The sequence below is a fragment of the Mixophyes fleayi genome, chromosome 8 (genome assembly GCF_038048845.1).
Source record: "Mixophyes fleayi isolate aMixFle1 chromosome 8, aMixFle1.hap1, whole genome shotgun sequence".
NCBI classification, from domain to species: domain Eukaryota; kingdom Metazoa; phylum Chordata; class Amphibia; order Anura; family Limnodynastidae; genus Mixophyes; species Mixophyes fleayi.
In genome coordinates this window covers 66,007,630-66,032,553 of record NC_134409.1, presented here as the reverse complement: position 1 = coordinate 66,032,553, position 24,924 = coordinate 66,007,630, and the positions used below count along the sequence as shown (strand labels likewise).

Sequence of the window (24,924 nt, the reverse complement as noted above, 5' to 3'; positions counted from 1 at the left end):
TTAGGAAAAATTACTTTATCAAAACGGTAGTGGATAGGTGGGATAATCGTCCAACAGAGGTGATAGAGGTTAGTATAATAGAGCAATATTAAAACTCATGTTTTTTAGGGATTAAGAAAAATAGTGGAAATTAGATGGTCCAAGTTATTCCTAACAAAGCTTATAAATTTATTATCAATATTTTTACTTTACAATAAGCCATGAAAATCAATAGACAAAAAACCTTATGGTTTAACATGTCCGATTAAGGTTTCCTACACTTATACACAATTTCAAATTTAAGAAAACGATTGAAACTCTTCCACTCTAACTCCAAAAAGCAATGAAATTACGACGATTAAGGCAGAAACCTTAATGGACGTGTTACTTGCGCAATACAGACATGGTGTGCCATCACATCCTGTGGTTAGCTGCAGATTCAGCACTATCATGGATTAAGATTGCTGTCACTCACAATCACAAAATGGTGGAGCTGCTAATTCACAGATTTGTGTGTTCACTGGAATACACACATGCAGTACTATTACATTTTAGCTTTATCGTAGTTTAGGGCCTACCTGTCTTAGAAAGAGACAGTAGAGCAACTTCATAAAAAAGTAGAACTACAAAATAATATTAGAGTTAAATTACATTAAATTGGTGTATAATCCTCTTCTAAGTTTGGTTTTCAGTGAGCAATGTTTGCCATTACATTCTTTTACAAGCTCTAAGCTAACTTTTAAGGATACATAAAGCCAACAAGACTTTATCGGGAAATATTTTATCAAACTGCACAATAGTGTAATCCAAACGCACAAAGAGATTCTCTGCAGGGATCTGTCAGCTGCAGGAACCATATTTGGTGAGGAGGCATGTATTGCAGGTATCTTTTAGGAGCAGGCACCATATTGGAGGGAGGAATGCTCTGCAAGGTTCAGCCAGGAGGGGTTAGTATGTTGAGTGGAGGGATGCTCTGCAGGGGTCTGTTAGCTGCAGGGAGTGTTTTGGGTGGAGGAATGCTCTGCAGGATTATTTTGGGAGCAGATACTGTTTGGTGATGAGTTATGTACTGTAGGTATCTTCTAGGATCATGCACAGGAGGAATGTTCTACAGGGGTATGTCAGGAGCAAGTATTGTGTTTCGGGAGGAGGGATATTCTGCAGGGGTCTTTTTGGAGCAGGTATAGTGTTTGTGGGAGGAATACTATGCAGGGATCTCTCAGGAGGGGTTAGTATGTTGAGTGGAAGGATGCTCTGCAGGAGTCTGTCAGCTGTGGGTGGAGGGATACTTTGCAGGGATCTTTCGGGAGCAGATACTCTTTGGTGATGAGCTTTGTTCTGCAGGTATCTTCTAGGGGCATATTGAAAAAGGGGAAGAAAGGGGGGGATGGGAAAATGTGTATACAGGGCACTCTTTTTAAATTCAATATATATAGTAAATATCTGTTAAAGGTAATATCTTTATTATAATAAACATCTGTTTATTTGCTTGTGGCCCTGACCTTTTGTTTGTGACTTGGATACTTGGATACTCTTATTTGCTGCCAGCCCTGATTTTTTGTCTGTACCTCACCACGCTATCTGCTTCTGTCTTCAAAACCTGGCCTGTTCCTGATCGCCTCCTACTCTGTGCTGCGGTGTTACTTATAAGCTTACACTACACTGAGTTTAAGACCTGGGAGAATCTGAGCACCTGTGAGCGCAACTAGTCTCACCGGGAATGGTGGCTGCTAAAGGTAAAGACCTCTATTCCTGCAAGCTAATGATAATAGCCATCAGCTGTAACACTTAGGTGCTATAATTGTAGTATTCAAGATAATTTAAGTAGGTAAAATTATTTTTTACGCAGTTGCCAAGTATGGTTTCATAAACTTTGTTCATGTATACTATGCAACAAAAAAAGTATGTTTAAAATAATAGTCTGTTTACTTTTGAACACTTATTTTTTCAATAATCCTGATTTTATATATACTATAGATTTAACAATTCTAATACTGCTGTACCGATACTGGTGGTATTACCTGAAGCCCAATAGCCGAGTAGATATCCAGAGAGTAGTCAGACATTAGCCGGGTCGGTACACAAGCGGGTAGTCAGACGTTTGCCGAGTCGGTACACAAGCGGGTAGTCAGCCGTTTGCCGGGTCGGTACACAAGCGGGTAGTCAGCCGTTTGCCGGGTCAGTACACAAGCAGGTAGTCACAGATGCAAGATAGAGTAGCAGGTAGCAGGAGCTGAGCAAGCAGAATACTCAAGCATATGTCTGAACCAGGAAGTGCCATTTATAGGCCCAGACAGGAAACAGGATCCAAGATGGTTTCTCTTAGTTTCTTGGATAAGGGCAAATCTAAGAGCAAGTTTGCAAATACAGAGACCTCTAGTGGTCGGAGGTAATTCCTTACAACTGCTATTATTCTCATCCTTTCTTTATAAAGCATTGACATATTATGTAGTACTGTGCATTGTATTTATCACGATACAAATTACATACAATGTCATGATACAGAATGTAAATATGGCCCTGCACAAATAAGTTTACAATCTAAGAAATGTTGGGAACACTAAGTATCAATATACCAATTGTAGCTGTTGGTGGGGGAAGTATGTGTGGCTACTTTAAGCAGTTGAATAGAGATTGTATTCCAGCAGATTCTCCAAATAACTTTGTCTTTGGTGTGAAGACACTCCTTGGTTTTCAAAAATATTCTGTTTTTATATTTCTGAGAAAAATATTGTGTGGTTGGTAGGGCACAGAACTGATCTAAAGCTCAGCAAACATTAACTGCTTTTTGCATACCATGATAAAGACTGTTGACATGGCTAGTGCAAAATTAAGTTTAGTTGAGATGAAGTGCCTAATTAGGGCATAAGTAACACCTGTTAACTAGAAATGTTTGCAAGTACATTGCATTAATAAGAAGGAATAAATAAATTTAGCAAATAATTTTTATGAAATTCATAGTTTGACATTATAGTTAACTAAGAAGCAGTAATTATAATAGGGGTGTTAGATTCTAATGCTAGTTTGCCTGCTTACCAGTAATACTGCAAAATCTACAGATAATTTACATTGAATATTGCAAAACTTAATTTATCCTACAAATCCTACAAAACTGTCTGAAGTTTCAAAGAGGCAGCTATTTCCACCTTTATAATTCAGATATCCTCTGTACCAATTAGAAGACACTGCTATGCTATTGTAATCATGTATCTGATCCCCTTATCTTTGTCCCACTCCTCTTTGGGTTTTTTCTTTCTGTACCTCATAAGCTTTACTTAAATTTGCTAAAAACTCAATAAAATATTGTTTGAAAAAAAAAAAATGCTATTGAGACATTATGTAACATTAAAATTGTGAGGACAAACACCTTAATAGCTCTGACTGTTTCAGCCTTACAGTGTGTATTTGTTTAACAAGGTAGTAACATGAACAAACTTGCACTCTAATAATCATGAAATTCTATAATTGTGTAATAAATTTGACATGAGGTGCATAGTTTTAACATGTGTTAGTATCACTTGCCATCACCTTTCTACATCAACCTTCTAGTGTTCATTACAGAAAATTATTTTAACCCACAAAAAATGAAGTGATTGTCACCTATCATCCTACAAGTTATTATTAATGTTAAAATACATTTGCATTTATTACTTCTCTATTCTTATTCTTATCCTTTGTGGTAATGATTAACATCAACATCATATTATCCAGTTTCTTAAATACAGATATGTTTATTCTGTTGCAAACTGTGCCAGCATTTAAGCAGTTCTTTTGGCTCAAACTGGTGGGAGGTGACTAAGCGGTTGTATACACAGTGAGAATAGCTAACTTTCCAGTGGTTAAAATCGCTATCCTTAGGTGGGGGCACAGGTGGAATTCCCAGTTTGTCTAGACATATGCCAACATATACATCCTCTAAGTGAAGAATTCTAATGCTTGCAGAAATTTTAAGTATTTTTTCTGCCAGGTCTCCAGAGAATACATAGCCAGTTCCTGAGCAAAACAAAGGGTATCGATCACCTGGGTACAAATCTGGTGACATGTACCATTTACTCTCTGTATTACGATTGGGTGAAAAATCTCTCATTAAATACCCTGTAAAGTATTTGGTTCTTGGTGGTTGATCTGGTTTCAGTAGATTAGTTATTAAATATTCTGTATTAACAAACATGTCACTGTCTGTCTTCATGACATATGAGACTTGTGGACAGTACGTTGCTACCCAGTCCAAGCCCATCAGAGTCTTAAGTGTTAGGTTGCTATAGGTGTCCATGAAATCCTGCTGTATGATGTCATGATACTGCTGACTTTCACTCACAAGAGTCTGTTCTGCTTCAATAGTTAGCGCAGCATCTTTGCCTAATAAAAATAAACTCAGAGTATGGACCCCAGGCAACACATCTTCCTTTCCCCATGTTTGTCTGATAGCTTGACGAGCTTCTTGTTGCCAAGTTTGTGTTGCTATAAGCAGAATAAGAAAAGGACTTTTCTTTTGACATTTATTAGGCTCATTGATAATGTATTTGAAGGGATGGATGTCCTGAGATTTTTCAGAGTTTTCCACCAGAGCTGAATCATTTGTTTGAGTATTCAGAGATTGAACATGAATAGAATTATGTGCTTGAAGGTTATCTGTATTAACAATTCTCCTATATTTGTTTACAGTCCATAACATGAAGACCAGGAAAGCCAAAGTCACACACCCTGATACAATGCCATGGAACACTAAGCGCTTGGTGTTCAATTTCAACCTTGAAGTGCAGCAATGATGTTTTCTTTGCAAGCACATTATGGACATAACCTGAACCATCGCCCAACTTCACAGTGATGCCATTAAGAAGCTACAGGTCTGGAAACACAATCTGAAAAACATGAAATAAATGTAACAGTTAAAATCTTGAAACAATAACAAAAACAATTGGTTCTTTTATCTAAAAAAAATTGTGGCAGTTTTTATTTGCATATGAGATCTTTTAGCCTTTGTACACAAATGCCTTGTTTTAAAGTGCTTCATGTGCTAATAGTTAGAAAAATAATGTTAACCACATAGATTGACATACACCTATGAAGAGCATTCAAGTTGCTTTGTGTCAGTTTCAATATTGCCTGCACAACATACTAGATACAATGCACTCTATGGGAACACTTTGTTATTTTTTAGTAAATGTTTAGCAAATGCACGTCGACATTAATTTAATGTACATTTGACTAGACTTGTTTAGACTGCATAGGAATTTGAGACACATATTTATCATATTATTTATCATCACTGCCCATATATACTTTACTGAATGTGCCACATAAGGGTTACAACTGACGCATGTGTTCACCACACTAATCACATAGGAGAAAGGGGGAAAGGTACAAAATAATTGAGTATTATAGCATTATACAAGACACTGTTATGCTGCTGAAGGCTTATAAGCGCCAGTTTGTGATTCTGCATTGTGGGCCATGGAAAAGTTAATGTTTTAGCCTGTGGGTAGTTTCCAGGCGCTGTTCAATCAAGCAATGGGCTGAGACAAGTGGCCTGATTCATTAAGAATCTTAACTTAAGAAACTTCTTATTTAAGTCTCCTGGACAAAACCATGTAACAATGGAAGGGGTGCAAATTAGTATTCTGTTTTGCACATAAGTTAAATGCTGACTGTTTTTTCATGTAGCATACAAATATCAACTTTAAATTTCAGTGTACAAATATTGTCAAGTATTGTATTAATGAATCAGGCCCAAGTGGAGGTTATATAAATTTAAGCCTATGTGGTATTTCTTCCTCTTGCCTCTGTAAATTTTATGGGCTGCTGTTAGCGGGCCCCCGGAATGAAAATTACCTTAATGTTTCTGGTTTTTATTGCCTGCACATTCATTTTTAAACTGCTTATTCTACTAACTTTCCTTTTCCTTCCTCACCTCCATTTTTTATGTATGTCCCTTTATTTTCTCTCCCCTTACATTCTTTTCCGTTTTTCTGTCCTCATCCCTCTACCTCCCATTTTCTATTTGCTTTTTCCCCTTCATTTTTGTTTCCTTCCTCCCCTCTTCATGTTTTGGCCATTATATTGCATGTTACCTAATACAGTGCTGTGTCATCAGGCTATTTCTTCCTTCCTGTGTCGTGAGTGATGCTCCATTTCCCTCCCTGTCTGTCATAGCACCTGCTAGTGCACAGTGGCCCCCGCTCCCCAGGCTGTCAGGTCTTCAGCGACTTATTCTCTCAATTTTGTGATTGCATTTTATTATGTTATATATAGTGATATTGTATTATATTTGCTCCTTATGCCCCTACAATCACCCCCCCCCTATTTGCTGCATAGTTTGAATATTCTTTCTTTCATTGCTCCATCCCAGATGCTAAATGCAACAGCCCAGTTGTTTCCCCGCTCCAACACGTAGACCCCGCCATGTCCCAGCCCAATGTACTTATATCCAATTGTGCTCCTCTCCCTTGCTACCCCTGCTCACCCAATGTCATCAACCCATATGTTCCTATGCTCCAGTTGATCCCCCTCTTCCACCTCTAGCCCTCACACATGTCGCAGCCCATGTTTCCACTGCCCTTGTTGTGCCCCCATATCCCCTGGACCCTGTCATTGTCACAGTCCATAGGTAACAATGCCCCCATTGTTCTCCTTCTACCACCCCTGGCCCCTTCCATGCTGCAGCCCAATTTTATCCTCTGTCCATGTTTGAAGCATGGTACTCCCTCATGCCCTTCATGTTGCCCCTCCCATTCACAGTTTACCCCAGTTTGCCCAGCATCGTCCGTTTGGCCTATATTGTCATGCTTCCTCAGGTGATTAACCAGTTGCCCCACCCCATCAGGTGCCACAGGTTACCCTTTATTTCTTTGACCGCACCCATCTCTTCCAACCTGCCTTCAAGATCCGGCACCTCTCACCCGCCATGAATTGTCCCTTCCCACCCCAGCCACTACCAACCCAGTTGGCCACCCCGCATATTTTTGCCCTCCCCGTCAAATCTGCCAAGCCCCACCTTCACTTCCCGTTATGCATGTTTCCCCCTCTCTCCACATTAGCCTCAACACTTCCCAGATTGCCCCTTCATCCCCACTCCTGCTTTTGGTGCCCCAGTTGTCACCACCTTTTCTTCCCACACCCTGCATGGTTTTGTCCACACCACATTTTCCCCAGCCCCATCTTTCATTTCCATTACCCACAACCCAGCTCAGGTTGTCCCTTCACCCCTCTATCCTGCCTCAGGTGCTTCAGTTGCCCCTACTTTTTCCTTTTCCCTTGGCCGGGGTATTCATGATGAATTAATTTATTTTTCTGAAATATTTTTTTATTGAGTTTCACAGAATAAACAGATTAAATATAATGCACAATGAAAATCACATTACTGGTTAGCTCCTGAATATTTATAAAGTGGAACATATTCAGATTATAATAGAAGCATGTATACAAGTTTTTCTCTAGTAATCAGAAAAATTACAAAACAATAACAGATACAATAAGGAAAGAAAGGGGTTAGGAGATGAAAAGGAGGGAGGAGTCAGGGAAAAGAGAGGGAAGCAGATCCATTTTTCAAGATCCAGGAAACTTGTCTCTATCAACCAGAGGTTAGAAATGATGAGTTTTAAATGTATTAATACTATATTAAGTTATATTTAAGCTGGTGGGGATCAATATATAGATAAATATTCAAGTGAATCAATAAAATGCAACCATGGTATAATACACCATCCAACTAATGGTTTAATACACTTCAAATTTATCATCAGCCGAGAAAAGCATGTCATCCATTGACCTGTAAAATTCCAGTCTTCTAAACCATTGCTGAATTGTAGGGAGTGATGTAGATCGCCAATGGACTGGGATGACTGCCTTAGCTGCTGATATGAGAAATTTCAGGAGAGATTTTTTAAAATCAGAAAGGGGCATGTTTGTTTTATTAAGGAACCAAAATGAGGAAGAATCAGGAATTGACCTTTCTAGGATTTTTTGAGAGAGAGCTACAATTTAAATCCAAAAGGGACGTAACAGGGAAAGTCCTACCATATATGTAAGGGAGTGCCACAAGCTAAATTACCTCGCCAACAGGAATTAGGAACTCCTTGATATATTTTAGCTAAGTCTGTGGGACATCTGTACCACCTAGTGAGAGCATTATATTGAGTTTCCAAAATCAAGACACTGGTCAAACATACATGAGTCATTTGAAAAATTGCATTCCTATCAACCCAAGATCAATCTCCCAGTCCCTAGTAAACTTTGGTAGGGAACTAAAGAGATTTTCCACCAGCAACTTATATATGATAGAGAGCAGATGTGGGGTATTAGAAGACATACAGCATAATGACTCGTATTTTGTCATATCTCTAATGACATTCCTCTTAGGGAGCCCAGACGTAAAGAAATGTTTAACTTGGAGATACCTCTAGATCAGTGGTCAGGGTACAGGGGTAAATTACCCCAAATGGGGTAAAAATGAAATTCCTGGGGGTAGTGCTGCCAATTCACATGCTGTCAGTTTGATTGTAGATTTTTTTAAATGTGAAATTGCTGTTGTACCAGAAGAGCCTCAAGGGTTGGCAGAGGCACTTCTTGAGCTTCAAAGCAATAATGAAGCACGTATTGCATTTGAAAACAAAGCAGATCTGTCATATTTTTGGATTTCAACAGCTGCAAAGGCATTCAAAATTGCACATGAGGAGGCAGTCAAAAAGTTGCTGCCTTTTGCAACAACCTACCTTTGCGAACAAGGATTTTCCACTCTAACGAACATAAAAACAAAGCAGAGAAATCGATTGGACGCTGAAGACTGCATCCAAATTCCTCTGACATCAAAATGCCACAATATTGATGCTCTCGTATCAAAAATGAAGCAACATCATTTCTCCAAAACCTGATGTTTTGAAGTTGAAGCTTTCAAAGAAATTTTGAATAGAATCAATAAAATTTTGAATTCCAATAATTAATAATATATGATTTACTTCCTTTCAAGTAAAGGGGGGGGGAACGTCGGCGTATCTAACTATATTTGGGGGTTAAAGGTAAAAATGTTCCCTGACCCCTGCTCTAGATGAATTTAATTCTATGTCTCAGTCTCCATTGTATACTGGGACTTGCAGAGTGAGGTGCATGGTTTTATATTTTCTTGGTTACAGGGTTGAGTTTGCAGGCCACTGCTATGGAAGTGGGCTAGAGGAGTGATCAGCTCAACTACTTCAGCAGCCTTACGCTGGATGCAAGGAGTTGAACAATGGTATATGGTGGAACCTCTTACCTATGGTGAGTTGGCTGCAATGGTACTGAGGAAAGTTGAAGAAAGCTGCGAAAGACAGGAACCATACAGGAAAAGATTTTTGGATATGCTCACCATTACATATAAAGAGAAAGAGGATTTGGTATGTGTTTTTCAAGGTTTGACCTCGAGTGGAAGGAAAAGGTACAAGCTCCAATTGAGCGTACAGTGTCGGTGGTCCCCCTCAGTTGAGAGAGTAAGGTATTACAATGTTTTTCATGAAACGCAAGCTGGGGCTCTATCCTAACCAGGATATTTAAGATGTGGTTTCTGTTATGTCGCCTTCATTGGTAACTTGGATGAAAGCTCCTAGAATGAGGAGCATGGTTCCTGGTTCCATGGTTGGGTAAACAGTTTCCCAGGCACAAGGAAGTGAAAAGCAACTTTTTCAAAGAAGAAAACGTGTAGGCGATGAGCCCTACAGAATTTTGGTCAACTGGTTGGGTCGTTGGTTGGTGTTTTAGGCCTGTTATTCAGAGAGCAGGCCTGAGGAGCACTTGAGTATCATTAAAGTACATGTTGAATGATTCTGGCATATACATAAAATACAAGGGAACGAGGTGGGGAAAGCATGAAGAGACTGTTTGTTAAAAGTAAGATGGGATTACTTTTGGCAGCAAGGATGTGGAAGTATGACTGGAGATTATGCAACCCAAGACTGTGTTTACGTATAGTTGGTCTTTGCAGAGTAGGGCAGCCAGGACATCTTTCATATTTGGAATGAAATGTTTTGCTTTAAAAGTTGTAACAAAGTTTCAGGTAAGCTTCTGCTGAACATAGAAGAGGGCACACAAGGTAAACCTTCAATAGAGGAATGGGGCAGACTACAGATACAAGTGTCCGGCAGCCCCGCTCATTTAAACTGGTTTAACTTTGGTGCTGAGAGTGGTTGCCAAGTGGTTGGAGTGGTATCCCAAATGAGAGGAGGTACAATTTTTATACCATAGGTTTCTATTTCTGAAGTGCGTTATGTAGATAATATTTTGTTTTATATGCCTTTTGGTTTTGAGTCTAATTTCATTTTCATTATATTGCTGGTAGATCCCTGTTTGTTAGGAGCTGTAGGATATGTTGTCACTGTTAAGATCATTACAAAAGTTTTTTTCTGAAATGGGTGCTTCAACTTTACAGGTTATTGCTATGCTGTGCATATCTCTTATTAAAGTAATTCTATTGTTTTCAAATAAGCATTGCATAGGCGATTTTATTGTGTTTCTAACGCACAAAGTGATTTATTTTAGCAGATGTAAATAGTCAACAATTCAATACATTATTATATTATGATACAGTACAGTACAGCCAATACCAAAAGATACATACATATCACTGCGCTTTGCTGCACTAACCACGGGCACCCCTGAACAGTGATTCACCTTTGAATACTGTGATCAGTGAAGTCTGAGGCTGGTGGGGGTGCAGCTATGATTATATATGCAGTCAGGGTTACACAGTGAACAATAGAGATGACGTAGCTTGCTTCTATAGGTCCAGACAAGGGTGGTTCCAGGGTAAACAGGTCATAGGCTGATTCAATCTAAGGAATTCAAAGGAGGGGGTCATCTCTCCAGGGGATGAGCTCTGATCTTCCCGCCAAGATTACTAATCCTAATAGTCCATAATTCCTTAACATTAATAATTTGCGTATGCACTCTGCGATCCCTTCGCAGAGTGAACCGGACAGTCACAAAATGTAAAGGGGATTAGTATGATATCAGACATGACACATTTATTATGACCTGAACCTTAAATAACACTAAAGTGTGCATATAATCATAATATATAAAATAATAATAAACCAAATACTGTCAGCTCATAAATCACATTGGAATGGAATCTATAAATATATATGTGAAACGAAATGTTATAGTGCGTGTGTGCGCATTTTACCGTGCGATCGCACCATGCCACGTGTTACATGGCGTACGGATCGCAATCGCACGGCAAAACAATATTAACCAATATACTTTCGTTCATCCAATTATACGACTTCGACAGTCCACCCTTTGATAGTACAATAAACTACACCTTAAAGATGTTATATGCAGAATTTCAGTACCACGTTTCATTGTTATGTAATGCAAATCCCCCTTGGGGTATGACCACGCTGTTTGTAGATCTAAACAAGTTACCATAAGAGAGTCTTAATCCTCAAAACGATTTCTTCTTTTACTATAGACCGTACATTTCTGGAGATTGGAGATAACCTTTTGTTTGCCCTTCAAGGGTACAATAAAATACGTAATACATTATCTGGAAAGGTACAAGGTAGAACAGAACATGTATCAGCTATACAGAATACTCTACTACAGTTCTTCAAGTTTAACAGGTTCATCTGTCCAACGCATGTCTTTAAGCTCATTACACTACAATACATTTAAACACTTCATGTTTATCAATAGCATCATCCTATGTCTATCAATAATGTCATATACAATCTCCTTCAGCTGGCGTTAATATACACACTTCTAATAATGTCATCAGTTCTTTTCATCAACACTTGTGGGCGGGCTATTGTCTGTTCGTTCTTCCCAGTCTCCCAATACTCAGATTTAACAGTGATCGGCTTGTAAACTATTGGGAGACTCCAGACTAAGGGACCTAGGTGTTGTACTTTTCCCCTAGTGACCTCCCACCCATAATTCGGGTACCTCAAGAATATTTAGTGGAAAGAGAACTAATCCTACTTGATATAATCATTGAGGCACGTGAGAGCACGCCCAGCACTTTGTTTGGTCTAAAACCTTACCCTCCCAAGAATGATAATCATTCTCAAGGATGCCTGCTCAAGTCCGAATATTACTGGACTGGCATCGCTGGGTGTACCTCTTTTTAACTATGGGGTCGCCGCACTTACGGACGTAATGCTACTCAGACAATAGGCCCTCGCACTTTCTCCAAGCTCCAAGGTTTCCAAATATTCCTTTACCCCTGAAATGAATAGAGTAACTGGCTGGACCGATTATGCTACTAACTTCTCCTTCATCCCCAATACCTCATTATCATTACCTGAACCAGCCTCTGTCACCTGCTAATAATTAAAAGAATTGACCGTTCTGAGAAGAGAATGAAATGAAAGAACACAAAACGGGAAAAACTACAACTTCATGCTGGACAACTGTCTTAGCCTTTGGCTCAGGTGCTACTAACTGCATTCAAAGCCTTCCAGAACAGACTCATGAGTGCCCTTGGACCCTTCTCTGAGTGTTGGCCCCTCTTCAGTGGGTGGAATGGGCACCAGTGTGTCTCTGCTACCCTTGAAGCCGTGATGCTGGTAGCCTACACCTGGTACCTGTCTGTAAAATAACCTGAGCCTAAGAAATTTCTGTTCCACAACTTACTCTCCCGATCCAACATCCTGACAGTTAGTGTGACATTTCAGGAAACAGTGTTTTGGACGTTCTTGGTTGCTGTCTCACTATTTACCTTCCCTCTCAAGGTCTAAACTAGTCTTTCAGTTACAATCTCATCTCAAGAGGGGTCAAGAACATCTCAAAAATCGTCAGGTTAAGAGGCTACCCAGGAGTGATCTTTTGGTAGCGGGGAAGGACTAGTGGCCGAAGCTATCAGTCACTTCAATCAAGTTCCAACTCTTATTCTATTCAATTCGTTCTACCTAGTACCACTACTTTATGTTCACACTGGTTTATGGCTAATTGAAAGTATGTGATTTGTTACCACTACTCATACATTATACATCTATTATCAATAACATGAATACCCCTATCACCCATTATAACTCTAGGGCTATCACATTGAATAACAAAAGCTTTGAGTATGACACAGTAATACATTAGACACATTTCAATACACCTTTACCCAGACATATTTCATTGGTACAGCAGTGTATACTTGAGGATCCTGCATGGTGGTAATTGGATGACGTGGATTTGTTTTACCTGGAGGAAACCCATCTGCAGGAGGGATATGGGATGGCTCTATTGGTATCATTTTCCTGACACTCTCTTAATCAAGATAGGACGTTGTCGTCCTACTAGCTTGAGACGAAATGTCTGGTGCACCCCAATATACTCTTACCAGCTTGCACATACCTTCTGTACCCAGCTGAGCCAGATCATGTGCTGCCTCCGCTAGGTCTGGAAGATACACTCTGGGAGCTACTGGTTTACCTTGTCCATCTCTCCAGGGTCCTCCAGACTCCTCACCACATCTCTTCACCTTCCAGACAGTTTATTCCTCAGGTAACACAATTCTTCATAAATTAACCAATATGTGTATGTGTGCATGTGTGTGTGTGTGTGTGTTCACATTTTAAAACTAAAACAATACAACGAAAAACAAAACAAAACATAGATTTGTTAGCTGTCACGTAAAACCCTGCTGTCTATTTGACAGCTATGTTCGCCCTGGTGTGACAGCCATGTATGGTCGTGTGTGTAAGTGTGGACTTTACTAGCAGCTACTTCAGTTGGTAACTGTGTCACTGTATAAAGTCCTCTATGTAGTGTCCTACTCATGTGCTGGTATTGTTAGAAAACGATTTCTCAGTGACCTCAACATCGCCCCCTAGACTAGAAAAATGCTGAAGACCAATGTATATCAATCGATTTTCCCTCTGCCAACTCACATGTCATTCTCAGTACCTCACATTCAGCTACTTGACTAAGTGAGAAAGACACAGGGGTCTATTTCTATAACACTTTCTTCAAATATAACAGTACCCAGTACATGTCTGTCTAACAGTGAAAAAATAAAAAACACGAAAATTCTACATTTTCTAGGGTTTCACATTATGTCGTATCTTGTGGCACAAATCCTACTCCAATGTTCTACACAGAGATGCATATCTGTATGCTTAACCTCTAGCAATCTTCTGTCCTCCTGTACTCCCCACCCTTTGTGGATCCATATAAAGGCACATTTTTGTACAGGAGGCACGAACCACAAAAAAACCCCAAAAAAAACAAAACAGATATGCACTCTATAAAACATGAATCGTATTTCCACAACAGAACTTTTCTGCTTTAAATCAGCAGTTTCTATACTCATGAAAACAAAACCCCTGACTGTTTCTGTGACTCATGTCAATCTAGTATGTGTATCCCTGAATTTGTCTTATGTAAAAAAATAAAAATATGTCTTAGCCCCATTGATGAGACTGTGTTTGTTTTTATCTCTACCAGAGCAGAGAGAGAGAGAGAGAGAGAGAGACTAGCATAGATGTAAAAAAATGAGAAATAAGAAGGCAATGAATAATAGGAATACAAAGACTTGAATACAAAAGTTTGAAAACAAACATACATGCAGAAAGGGAGATTTTACAGCACAAATGACAGCTGGATTGGACTTTATGGGGAAAATGGCTGTATTCATTCCACTAATCCCCTTAGCTATTTGCTAAACTATGACCCCTCCCCATACTTGACTAGGGGGTCTTAAACTAACCGTGCAATCCATTGTCGTCCGTCATTTGCTCATTAAGAACTCGGTATCACATTAACTACATACCTTTTCAACAGACTTTCTGACTTATGACAAAGAAATGTAAAAATTAACTCTTGATGACTTATCTGATTAGTCTCTCAAGAGTGATTTTTCTATTTCTCTATCCCACCCCTGTAAACACTAAGTCTATATTTCTTTTGTGTACTCTTATCTGTGAGGAGAAAAACAAGATAGTTATCAAACATTTCCATTCTTTACCATCGGCCAGCGATTAGGAAAACAAGCATTTGACAACATAAAACAAACAAACAAAATCAATAAAGATTACCTTTTAAATCAGTTTTTTTTTTCTTTCTAAACCTGCTCACCAATACTTACCACAGATTAACATTTACCCCGCCTGATTGTAGGACTATAGGTGTGACAAGACTCCTAGCGCTGACTATCGCTTTCCAGCACAGCATTTGCTGCTATAAAATGCGCGGGCAGGTGTGAGTCTTCTAGTCTATGTGAATTCCTCCTTGGAGGATATCTACGTGACCCACCCCTATGTGTATTGTGTCTTTCCTTTTTAAAATCTCTCCTAATATGTCCTTCTTCTCTGCAATTGTGTCACTCACCGGACTGTGAGTGCTACTTCTAAGGTAGCTAGGAACCGTGTACGTCCATTATAATGAGGTACTGCGCATGTGCAGTCCCTTCTAACCTTCAGTTCTGTTCCTTTAAATTAATTGGCTGATCAGACAACACTCCCTATATTAAGTACCTGTGGTCAATACCACGTGGCCTGATCTTGGAGTCTCATTCCTCATGAGTCTCTGAAGGTGTTCCAGTGCCTCCTCGTGTGTTCAGCTTATGCTGATTCCTGTTTGCCGTTTGTATTTTCCAGACCACTTCTACTCCTCGTGTTCCTAGTGACTTCAGCAGCTGATTCCTATCCGCTGCCTCCGTATATCTAGTTACAGATTACTGCAAACTCTCCTGTGTTTCATCGTGACTCCAGCAGCTGATCCCTATCCGCTGTCTCCGTATATCTACAGTTACAGATTACTGCAAACTCTCCTGTGTTTCATCGTGACTCCAGCAGCTGATTCCTATCCGCTGCCTCCGTGTGTCTAACAAGTTACAGATCTCTCCAACTCTCCTGTGTTACATCGCTACTGTTCCAGCTGATTCCTGTTAGCTACTTCAGCGTGTCTACAGAGTCCTGCTCGTCTCAGCGCTCCAGTCTGCATTCCACCTGCCGTCAGCTGACCCGCTGCCTACTGCTTCTACAGTGTGTCCATTCGTATCAACTTGCCTGTTAAGCATCGAGTCTACGCTCCTCGGCTTCCAGCTCTGCTACATCGCTTCAGCTCTCCCGTGGTCTCCTGCTGTTCAATTCGATATACTACTGCTTCCTAAGTATTTTGTCGTCCTTGCTGGCCTACCTACAGTGCGCTGCACCTACCTGCCGCTTCCATTCTGCAAGGACTTCTAATCTCGTCAGTTCCCTGCCGCTCAGGTATCCCTGCAGCTATCTCTAACAGCCTGCTCATCTGAACCACGGTATGCATACTTCTCATTGACTGTGCTGGTGTATTGCATATCCATCTGGACTGAGTTGTTCTCCTCCGGAGTTTCCATCCTCTGAGACTATTGCTATTATTGACTGTGTTTCCTTTTGCTGGACTATTCTAGTGACTTTGTTTATCTGTGCAGTGCTGTTCATTCATTATTATTATTGTGTGCAGTTCAACGTGGGATCAAGTTCAGTGTACCCGTGTAGACTCTGCATTGCATTTATCTCCTCGTGTCCTTCCTCACATATATATTCAGTGGTACAACTTGCTAGAGGCAGACCACTGATTCCTGTTTCCCTGTGTCACCAGTTGCATATATCCTCTCACATAAGCAGTGGTACAACTTGCTACACGCAGACCACTGACTTCCCTGTTACCTTCACCTGGATTCCATTCCTTCACTACAGACAGGGGTACAACTTGCTATACGCAGACCGCTGACTTCCACCTCCTTATTACTTCTGGACATTCTTCTCACTATAGCAGTGGTACAACTTGCCGTGCGCAGACCACTGACTACCCTCACGTGTCCTTGTCCATCCAGATCCTCGTGTTCAGTTACCTATTGTTTACCAGTGCTGCTAGTCATAGACTTTCTGAGCACTCTTTAACCATCTGCTGTTTCCAGTTCCATTATCACCCTGCCACCAGAGTATCATATACCAACTCTACTGCTCTGATAAGACCATCAGTGGGTGATACTGGGTAAAGACTCCTAGTGCCCGTGACAAATTGTAACATCTCACTAGTCTAGGTTTCCTGTTATGTGGGTTGTATGCTGGTGGTCGTGTGTGCAGTCCCTCTAGTGCTGGGATACTTACCATCATTACCCTATCACTTAGTGTCTCTTTCTGTTTATTTATACTTTTATCATGTCCTATAGCTGACTCCCTGAGAGCACTTACAGTGATTCCTTTCCAGTTTGGTAATGAAGTTTGCACCCTTCTTTTCAAGTTTTCACTGAGGCCATCCATGAGAACTGAAATAGCAACCTCCCTGTAGTGTACATTATCCTTTATGTCTGATACCCCAGTATATTTGGCCATCGCTATCAGAGCCCTGCAAAAATAGTCTGTTGCATTTTCACTGTCCTTTTGTTTGATGGTAAAAATTTTACTCCAGTCCACTATCACTAGAAAATATATAGCCAACTGCGTGATTATATGTCTAATATTGTCCTGATTATCATCCTCGGTTAAGGATTCATTCTCCTCCAACATACAATCCTTAATGAACTTTTGTATATCAGTATTGAGAGGAAGACAGGTCTTCAATAATACTCACCAATCGTTATTAGTTGGCTCGTACACATTACCATAATATCTAATAAACTTCTGACATTTGGTCAAATCTTTTCCTAGAATCAGGGAAATCAGACAAAATTGAAAATATTTCAGACCTAGTCCATGGATCATGCTTTGCTACATGTTTTAAGGGAACGTCACCATCTCTGTCCGCTTTCCCATTGGGAACTGCTGTTGTGCAGACAGGATTTAAACCTACTAAATCACTACGTTCTGAGCTAGTTGCTGGAATTGCTGTTGCAGTACAATGAATGTCTCCCCTTCTATTAATCTCTACATTATTCTCACCGATTTCAGGCGCTGCCCCTGCTGGTGGAACCGTTACCCTTCCTTGTCCATGTGGTGCCTCTTGCATGTTACTAGCATGGGCATTGGCCGAAATGACGGTGGGTTTACCTTCCTTCCCTTGATAGCTTATCCTTAACGTAAATTATAGGATACAAGTTACTGGTTATATTCTTAACATTTTGGGTATTGGCTGTACTTATCACATCAATCGCATTTGGCTGCGAGGGTTTTTCACCACGCCTACTTCCGCTGTGCACTCGCTGCTCTGCCACGTGTTGCCTTTCATTTGCCACAATTTTAAACAATCCTCATGCTTAATTCTCGTTTTTGTTGATTTAATCAACCGCACTTTATTTCTAACAATATTTAACACCTCTGACTCAAAACTACCCATGTTTGGGAAAGGTCTTTCACAATCCTTTTCCTTTTTATCCGTGGATGGTTTCACAGGCTACGCCCACACACCTCCTAACACAGAAATATCATTGCGGATTAAAGGGCTATCAGCTCCTCGATACCCTTGACTCTACCACAAAATCTGTTTTCACCGTATACCCTGTATACTACTTATTCAAATCCCGTACTTCTTCAATACACTGTATGTTACATAAAAATCCACATACTACCATATCACCGTATACCCTGTATACTACTTATTCCCACACCATATACAGCTTAGAATACTGTATATTACCTATAACACCGTATGCTACATACAAATTCACATACTACCATATTAAACTGCACCGTATGTTACATAAAATATCCACATACTACCTATTAAGCTGCACCGTATGTTACATAAAAAATCCACATACTACCTATTAAGCTGCACCGTATGTTACATAAAAAATCCACATACTACCTATAATAGTGTTCTTATTTCAAACACAACCTTGCCCATCCAGTTTCCCGGGTCAGGCAGCAACCGATATCTCTGTCTTTTCAATAGTAAATCACCTCTTTGTCTGTCTTCAACAGTATGCAAATTCTTCCCTTATCTATCTCTTTTCAACAGTATGCAAACTCTTCTCTTATCTTTATGCATACCATTCACATACAACCTTTTGTTTTCTGCACAGAAAATAGATTTCCCAAACAATGGTAGTTTTCCAGAGGTTTCAACAAATGCTTATATAACAGACTATGAACATATTAATACATATGTAGACTATGTTACATATATAACAGACTATAAACATGATTGTTTAAACATGTGGTAACAATACCGGAAGTTCATACACGCTAAACAGGAAGCACACATACACTAGGCAAAGCAATACCCTTTAAAACGCAAAACGACAATAAAAAGAAACATTTTTCTTTCTTGTCCCTAGATTCAAATTAGCGTTCCTTCAGTCTATGCAACAACGGACATTCGGTTTCGCAACACAAACTAAACCACAGGTCTTAAACACATTGCGTTTTTTCCCGTATGAGACGTGTCTGTCAACCCACCCTTTGTTGAGGAACCGAATATCGTAAGCGTTGCATACCTGCCGATAACGTAACTTACCCCCGAGCACCCAAATTATTAAAGTGATTCTATTGTTTTCAAATAAGCATTGCATAGGCGATTTTATTGTGTTTCTAACGCACAAAGTGATTTATTTTAGCAGATGTAAATAGTCAACAATTCAATACATTATTATATTATGATACAGTACAGTACAGCCAATACCAAAAGATACATACATACCGCTGCGCTAACCACGGGCACCCCTGGACAGTGATTCAGCTTTGAATACTGTGATCAGTGAAGTCTGAGGCTGGTGGGGGTGCAGCTATGATTATATATGCAGTCAGTGTTACACAGTGATCAATAGACATGACGTAGCTTGCTTCTATAGGTCCAGACAAGGGTGGTTCCAGGGTAAACAGGTCATAGGCTGATTCAATCTAAGGAATCCAAAGGAGGGAGTCATCTCTACAGGGGATGAGCTCTGATCTTCCCGCCAAGATTACTAATTCTAATAGTCCATAATTCCTTAACATTAATAACTTGCGTATGCACTCTGCGATCCCTTCGCAGAGTGAACCGGACAGTCACAAAATGTAAAGGGGATTAGTATGATATCAGACATGACACATTTATTATGACCTGAACCTTAAATAACACTAAAGTGTGCATATAATCATAATATATAAAATAATAATAAACCAAATACTGTCAGCTCATAAATCACATTGGAATGGAATCTATAAATATATATGTGAAACGAAATGTTATAGTGCGTGTGCGTGCGTATTTTACCGTGCGATCGCACCATGCCACGTGTTACGTGCGTGCGGATCGCAATCGCACGGCAAAACAATATTAACCAATATACTTTCGTTCATCCAATTATACGACTTCGATACTCTAATTATAACACAAAATTATACAGTGCTACTCTATCACAAGTGAACTGTTCAAACCTTCCAGATGTCAGACATCGTGAACATTTCTGTGATCCATTTTTGAGCAACTTGTTAAAAAAACAGTGAGCTCTATGTGCTTTTTTTAATTACCTCTTTGTAGGTAGATACCAAATTTTAAAATAATTCAGTGTCTTACTAGATCTCTTAAACAAGGTAGATTGATGCATACTAGAGTAATTAATGTTCAATATCATTAGGGGTAAAAAATTGGAAAAATTATGCTAAATATATGTTATTGTGTATTATAATCATTGTTCTACTCATGCATTGGGTATATAGTATGCCCGAATACAGATTAGAAAATGTTTTTGTTTTTTGTTTTTTAGTGGCTTTATTCAGGGACATCAGGATGAAGGCGTTGGAAGCATCGGCTAATTTCTATTCCAGGTACTGGTTTGCTGGGGTGTTAGATAATTTTGTATGAGTGTAGTTTGGTTTATAAATCCACGGATCATTAACAGATTCAGCTTGGTAAGGCCAATGGTTTACTCTGACTAAGGGAAAGAACAGATTTCTCACGGTACATTGGGCTCAAAATTATCTAGTATCAGTTCGTAAAACTTTAAAAAATGTTTACATAAGTTGGGTCTAACCAAGAGGACCATGGTACTCATTCTTTTAGGGTAGTGTGACTGGATCACTTATAAATAACTTATGGTATAAATGTATTTAAGGGAAATAGTGCAGGGCGCTTATTTATATTAAATGCAAATGTACTTATTTTTGATATTGTTGGTATGTTGGTAAAAGAGATAACTATATTTTTGAGACCAGGGGAAAAAATTGTTTGTTTTATCTTTGCTGGAGGAAATGCATGATTTCTAAGGTATATATCTGATACAATAAGCCTTTGTGTAGTGAGTCTTTTGTATATTGTGATGTGAGGAAATTACTTGTTTGGGGTTTTGTACCTTTCTTTGGGAATGTGTATTCTGCGACTATCTGAAGAAAGGACCCATGTTAATCTCATGTTAATCAGACCTTTTGATGTGTGAGGGTCTAGCACCTAAAGGCACAGGAAGGTTTAATTAAAACTTGATACTAGATTTCCTGCATCTAAAAATGAGATGCAGGAAATCACAGCAAGTTTTAGAATATTACAGATAAGAGTAAATATTGTTAGCTCTGCATTGCATGCAAATTCATGTTTGGGTAAACAAATTGCATCCTTATTCTAAAAATAGCTCAGACCTCAAAGGGACTGGCTTACCCTGTTAGGCTGTGTTCAAATTTGTATAAAAAGCACTGTCTTGTATTGAAAATTGTTCTTAATGTTCCATCTGACCTGCTCCCCGACACCTTCAACCAGGGTGAGCAAATAAACATCACTTGCTTCAAAGACCTGCTTGGAAACTTCTCTATCCCTGTGACCTACAGACTAGACCCAAAATCTAATACATTCCCGGCTGTTTCTGAGGTTTGTGCCCAGCATCCAGTACCACCACTCTGCCTGCTACCCAGCAGCTCTGGCCAGTGTAATAGGCCAGGGGGGATCCATCCACAGCAACTCTGATCCATAGCAAGAGGTCAGGAGTACCAGCCCAGGTACACCCATAACGGGGTACACTTGCAGCGTCAATTAAACAGAAGAAACCCGGTTCTGAAGGATGCTGGTAAAGGAGTCCAGTGGTGGCAGCATTTGTAAGCCCCTCCTACTGTGGTGAGAGGGTGCATTTAGGATAACGAAAGGGAACGGTGGCAAAGTAAGCCCAGTCGGTTCCCAGCAACAACAGACAGGGTGGCACAAGTAGGCACAGTTATGGCAGCTGCTGAGGCTGGTTGTTCTGCCAAAATAATTAAAGAGCTGGACAGGTGGAAGTCCAGCTGTTGTAAAAAAAAATACATAAGGACACAACGCATGCTATGATTCTTGTTATCTCCCTTGCAGGATGGACTCATGACGAAAGCTGCCTGTGACTCCTTTGGTGTTTTTTAAGGCTTTACATCCATATGGGTCATCCCTTTATCCTTTTACCCATCTGGGCCTATGGTGTTTAGTGGGGTCTCATTTGTATGTTCTGTATCATGCTGTTAATTTCAAGGTGTGATGCCTCCATGTTATAAGTGGTCGTCATGATACCAAAAAGGCATGAATTGGAGGGCATTTAATTCACACTGGCCTGGTACTAGGTTGATTGGTTGGACATTTTTTCAGTTAGACATGGAGGGTTTTCAATAATGGCCTTCATATTATATGACCAGATCTAAGGTAAACTTGGCCATCAGATGATTCTTAGCAGACAGACGAGGAGCAGTTGTGGGTCACCACATAATTTTTTAACTGTGTGTATGACCATTTGTTCAGGTCGGATGGAGATCACCTCACGCATGAAGGTCTGGTCCTGTTTATTGACCAGTTGTTTAGGAGTCTCGTTGGGCTTTGAGGGGTCATTGTGGTTGGCGGGCTGTGGAACCTAGCTGTGGCGGGAAAGTATGCCAATCAGCGGTCATAAATTACGCATTTGTATGGCGATGGAGCACTCTCCCTCAAAAGGGAGGCACATTGTTAGTAACACTTCCCCTCTTGGGGGTTATGAGGCATCAACTATGCAGGGGTAGACTCAAGCTACTAAGCCAAATGAGAGAAAGTGGAGCCTCTCGGCCTAGAAGTAACATGGGCAAAGGTCGTCCCATTTTTGGTGTTAGTAAGGGCTGTGAACTAATTGTCCTATGCTATTCTTCACCAAAACTAAAATTTCATTTAATAAACAATGTGATCTTTCCCTACCAAACAAACTTACTGTATCATTATTTATTAGTTAAGAGAACAGTTGTCAGGGTACATAATATAAAAGGGACATTGGATCAACCGTTAGGTGGCTTATTCAGGGTTGTGCATATTTGGTAACATATGATATTGTTACAAATGTATTTCCTGGTTGACATAGTGCTTAAGTAAAAATAACACTCACAGCACAAACCCACTATATTGTATTTCTTAACCAGGCTACTCTTGTTATTTCTGTGGGAATCTAAATATATAAGAGTTTGGTTTACTGACCAAAACCAAAGTGGTCTGAGGGACTATCTATAGTGGTGTTCTGATGCTGCCCGTTTAATTTGACAGCCAGGTTTGGCAATTTATCTTTATTTTTGCTGTTTATATAAACAATCTATAGAATATATATGTAAAATATATATATTTATACATTTATTAGTTATGTATAGGTTTTCATTTACAGAATAAAATACTACTGATTGTTTTTCCTTATAAAAATGGTTAATGGTCTGGCAACTCTTGTTATTTTCCTGATATTGAATAGTTTAATTTGCTGACCATAGTTAAGGGTGGTCCTAAGGAATACACCACCTAAAGTGGTGATCTGATGCTGCTACTTTCATTTGACAGCCAGGTTCTGCAATTTAGTGGTGGTCAGGCACCAGGTATTAACAGTGCCAGAGTACAACACGTTCCTGCTATTATTACAAAAAAATCTTCGAAAGCAAGGTTTTTACCTTACATATGATTCATACTTGCATTTACTACAAATTATTATTTAGTGCAACTATATGAAAATATCATCTTCATGTGATTCCTCAATTGGTCAGGTCAGATTTGTAAATACTGTACAGCATATATACAGCATACCTTCCACCATTCGGGCAGGCAGCATCGGAAAAGGGGCATGGTCACAGCACTATGGGGACATGGCATATCAAGATGGGGGAGTGTTTTTAAAGCAATATACCGACACTTTCCCTCCTCCCCTCCTCCCTTCATTGCTGTGCACACAGCAGTGAACACAATGCCTCCCAACTTTCCCACTGATCAGGACAAAGGTGTTCCAATCAGGATGGCGGGACAGAGCCCTGAAATAGGGACTACCCTGTCAAAATTGGGACGGTTGAAAGGTATGCTACAGGCACAAAAGGAACACAACATAAAATAAGAGGGGTTTTGCACTTCAGTACAGCACCTTTTTCGGCCATGGCCTCCAGGCGTGCCCAGGCCACAGTATTTTGTACCTGCTCCCACCCTCTCTCGGCACCCCTGCCCATGCAACTGCAGATGAAACAAAATGCACAACTGTATGACCATCTAATGGGTGTACAAGGCTGGTGACAACTAAAAAATCTACTTTATTCACACCATTTTTAAAGAGGTTGATGGAGGTGGGAATTAATGATGCAAATCTGCGTCACTAAGCCCCGCCCCCTACTATTAAATGCCGTGAAATTCAGCTTTCCCTAGCAGGGGGTGGAGCTATGGTGACCTCACCCACTCCCTGTCATATTACCTCCTCCAGGATTTCAAGGAGGAGAAGTTTAAAAAGGAGGCAAGTATGTTTTACAGCACACACAAAGACACCAGTATCCTGAAGAAGAACATTTTATTTGTGGGAAACTAAGTCGGTTTCACTACTGACTGTTTGCCAAACATGTGATGTGGAGAAGTAAAGTTTATTAAATAGCACCAGTAAAATAGATCTCCCTAAAGTGCATTCATTTTTACACCTATTAGCAAGTGCAACCTTTTCTTGAATATTAAGGTTATATTGACTAACTATAGGCACATCTGTACCTAAAGTTCATATATAGATTTGGGTACAAACTTGACTACACACATTGGTGAGCAAATTGAAGAGATCTGGTGATAGTATGACTGAATCACGAGACTGATTTCCTAAGATTTCCATATTGTCTCAATTGACATATAACAGTCCTGGTAGCTGCTTGTCTTGGGTCCACAGCTTTAGCACTG

General features: G+C 39.9%; 1 protein-coding gene across 2 annotated transcripts in view; it reads right to left on the bottom strand.

The window, feature by feature from the left end:
• Window positions 1-2,962: 2,962 nt before the first annotated feature.
• Window positions 2,963-24,924, bottom strand: part of LOC142100093 (beta-1,3-galactosyltransferase 2-like) — a 30,601-nt gene continuing 8,639 nt past the window's right edge. For both annotated transcript variants that reach the window (XM_075184075.1, XM_075184076.1), the window contains exon 2: window positions 2,963-4,841. In XM_075184075.1, coding sequence (XP_075040176.1) covers window positions 3,695-4,789 — 1,095 coding nt within the window. In that variant the 5' untranslated portion in view covers window positions 4,790-4,841 and the 3' untranslated portion in view covers window positions 2,963-3,694. The remainder of the gene's footprint in view (window positions 4,842-24,924) is intronic.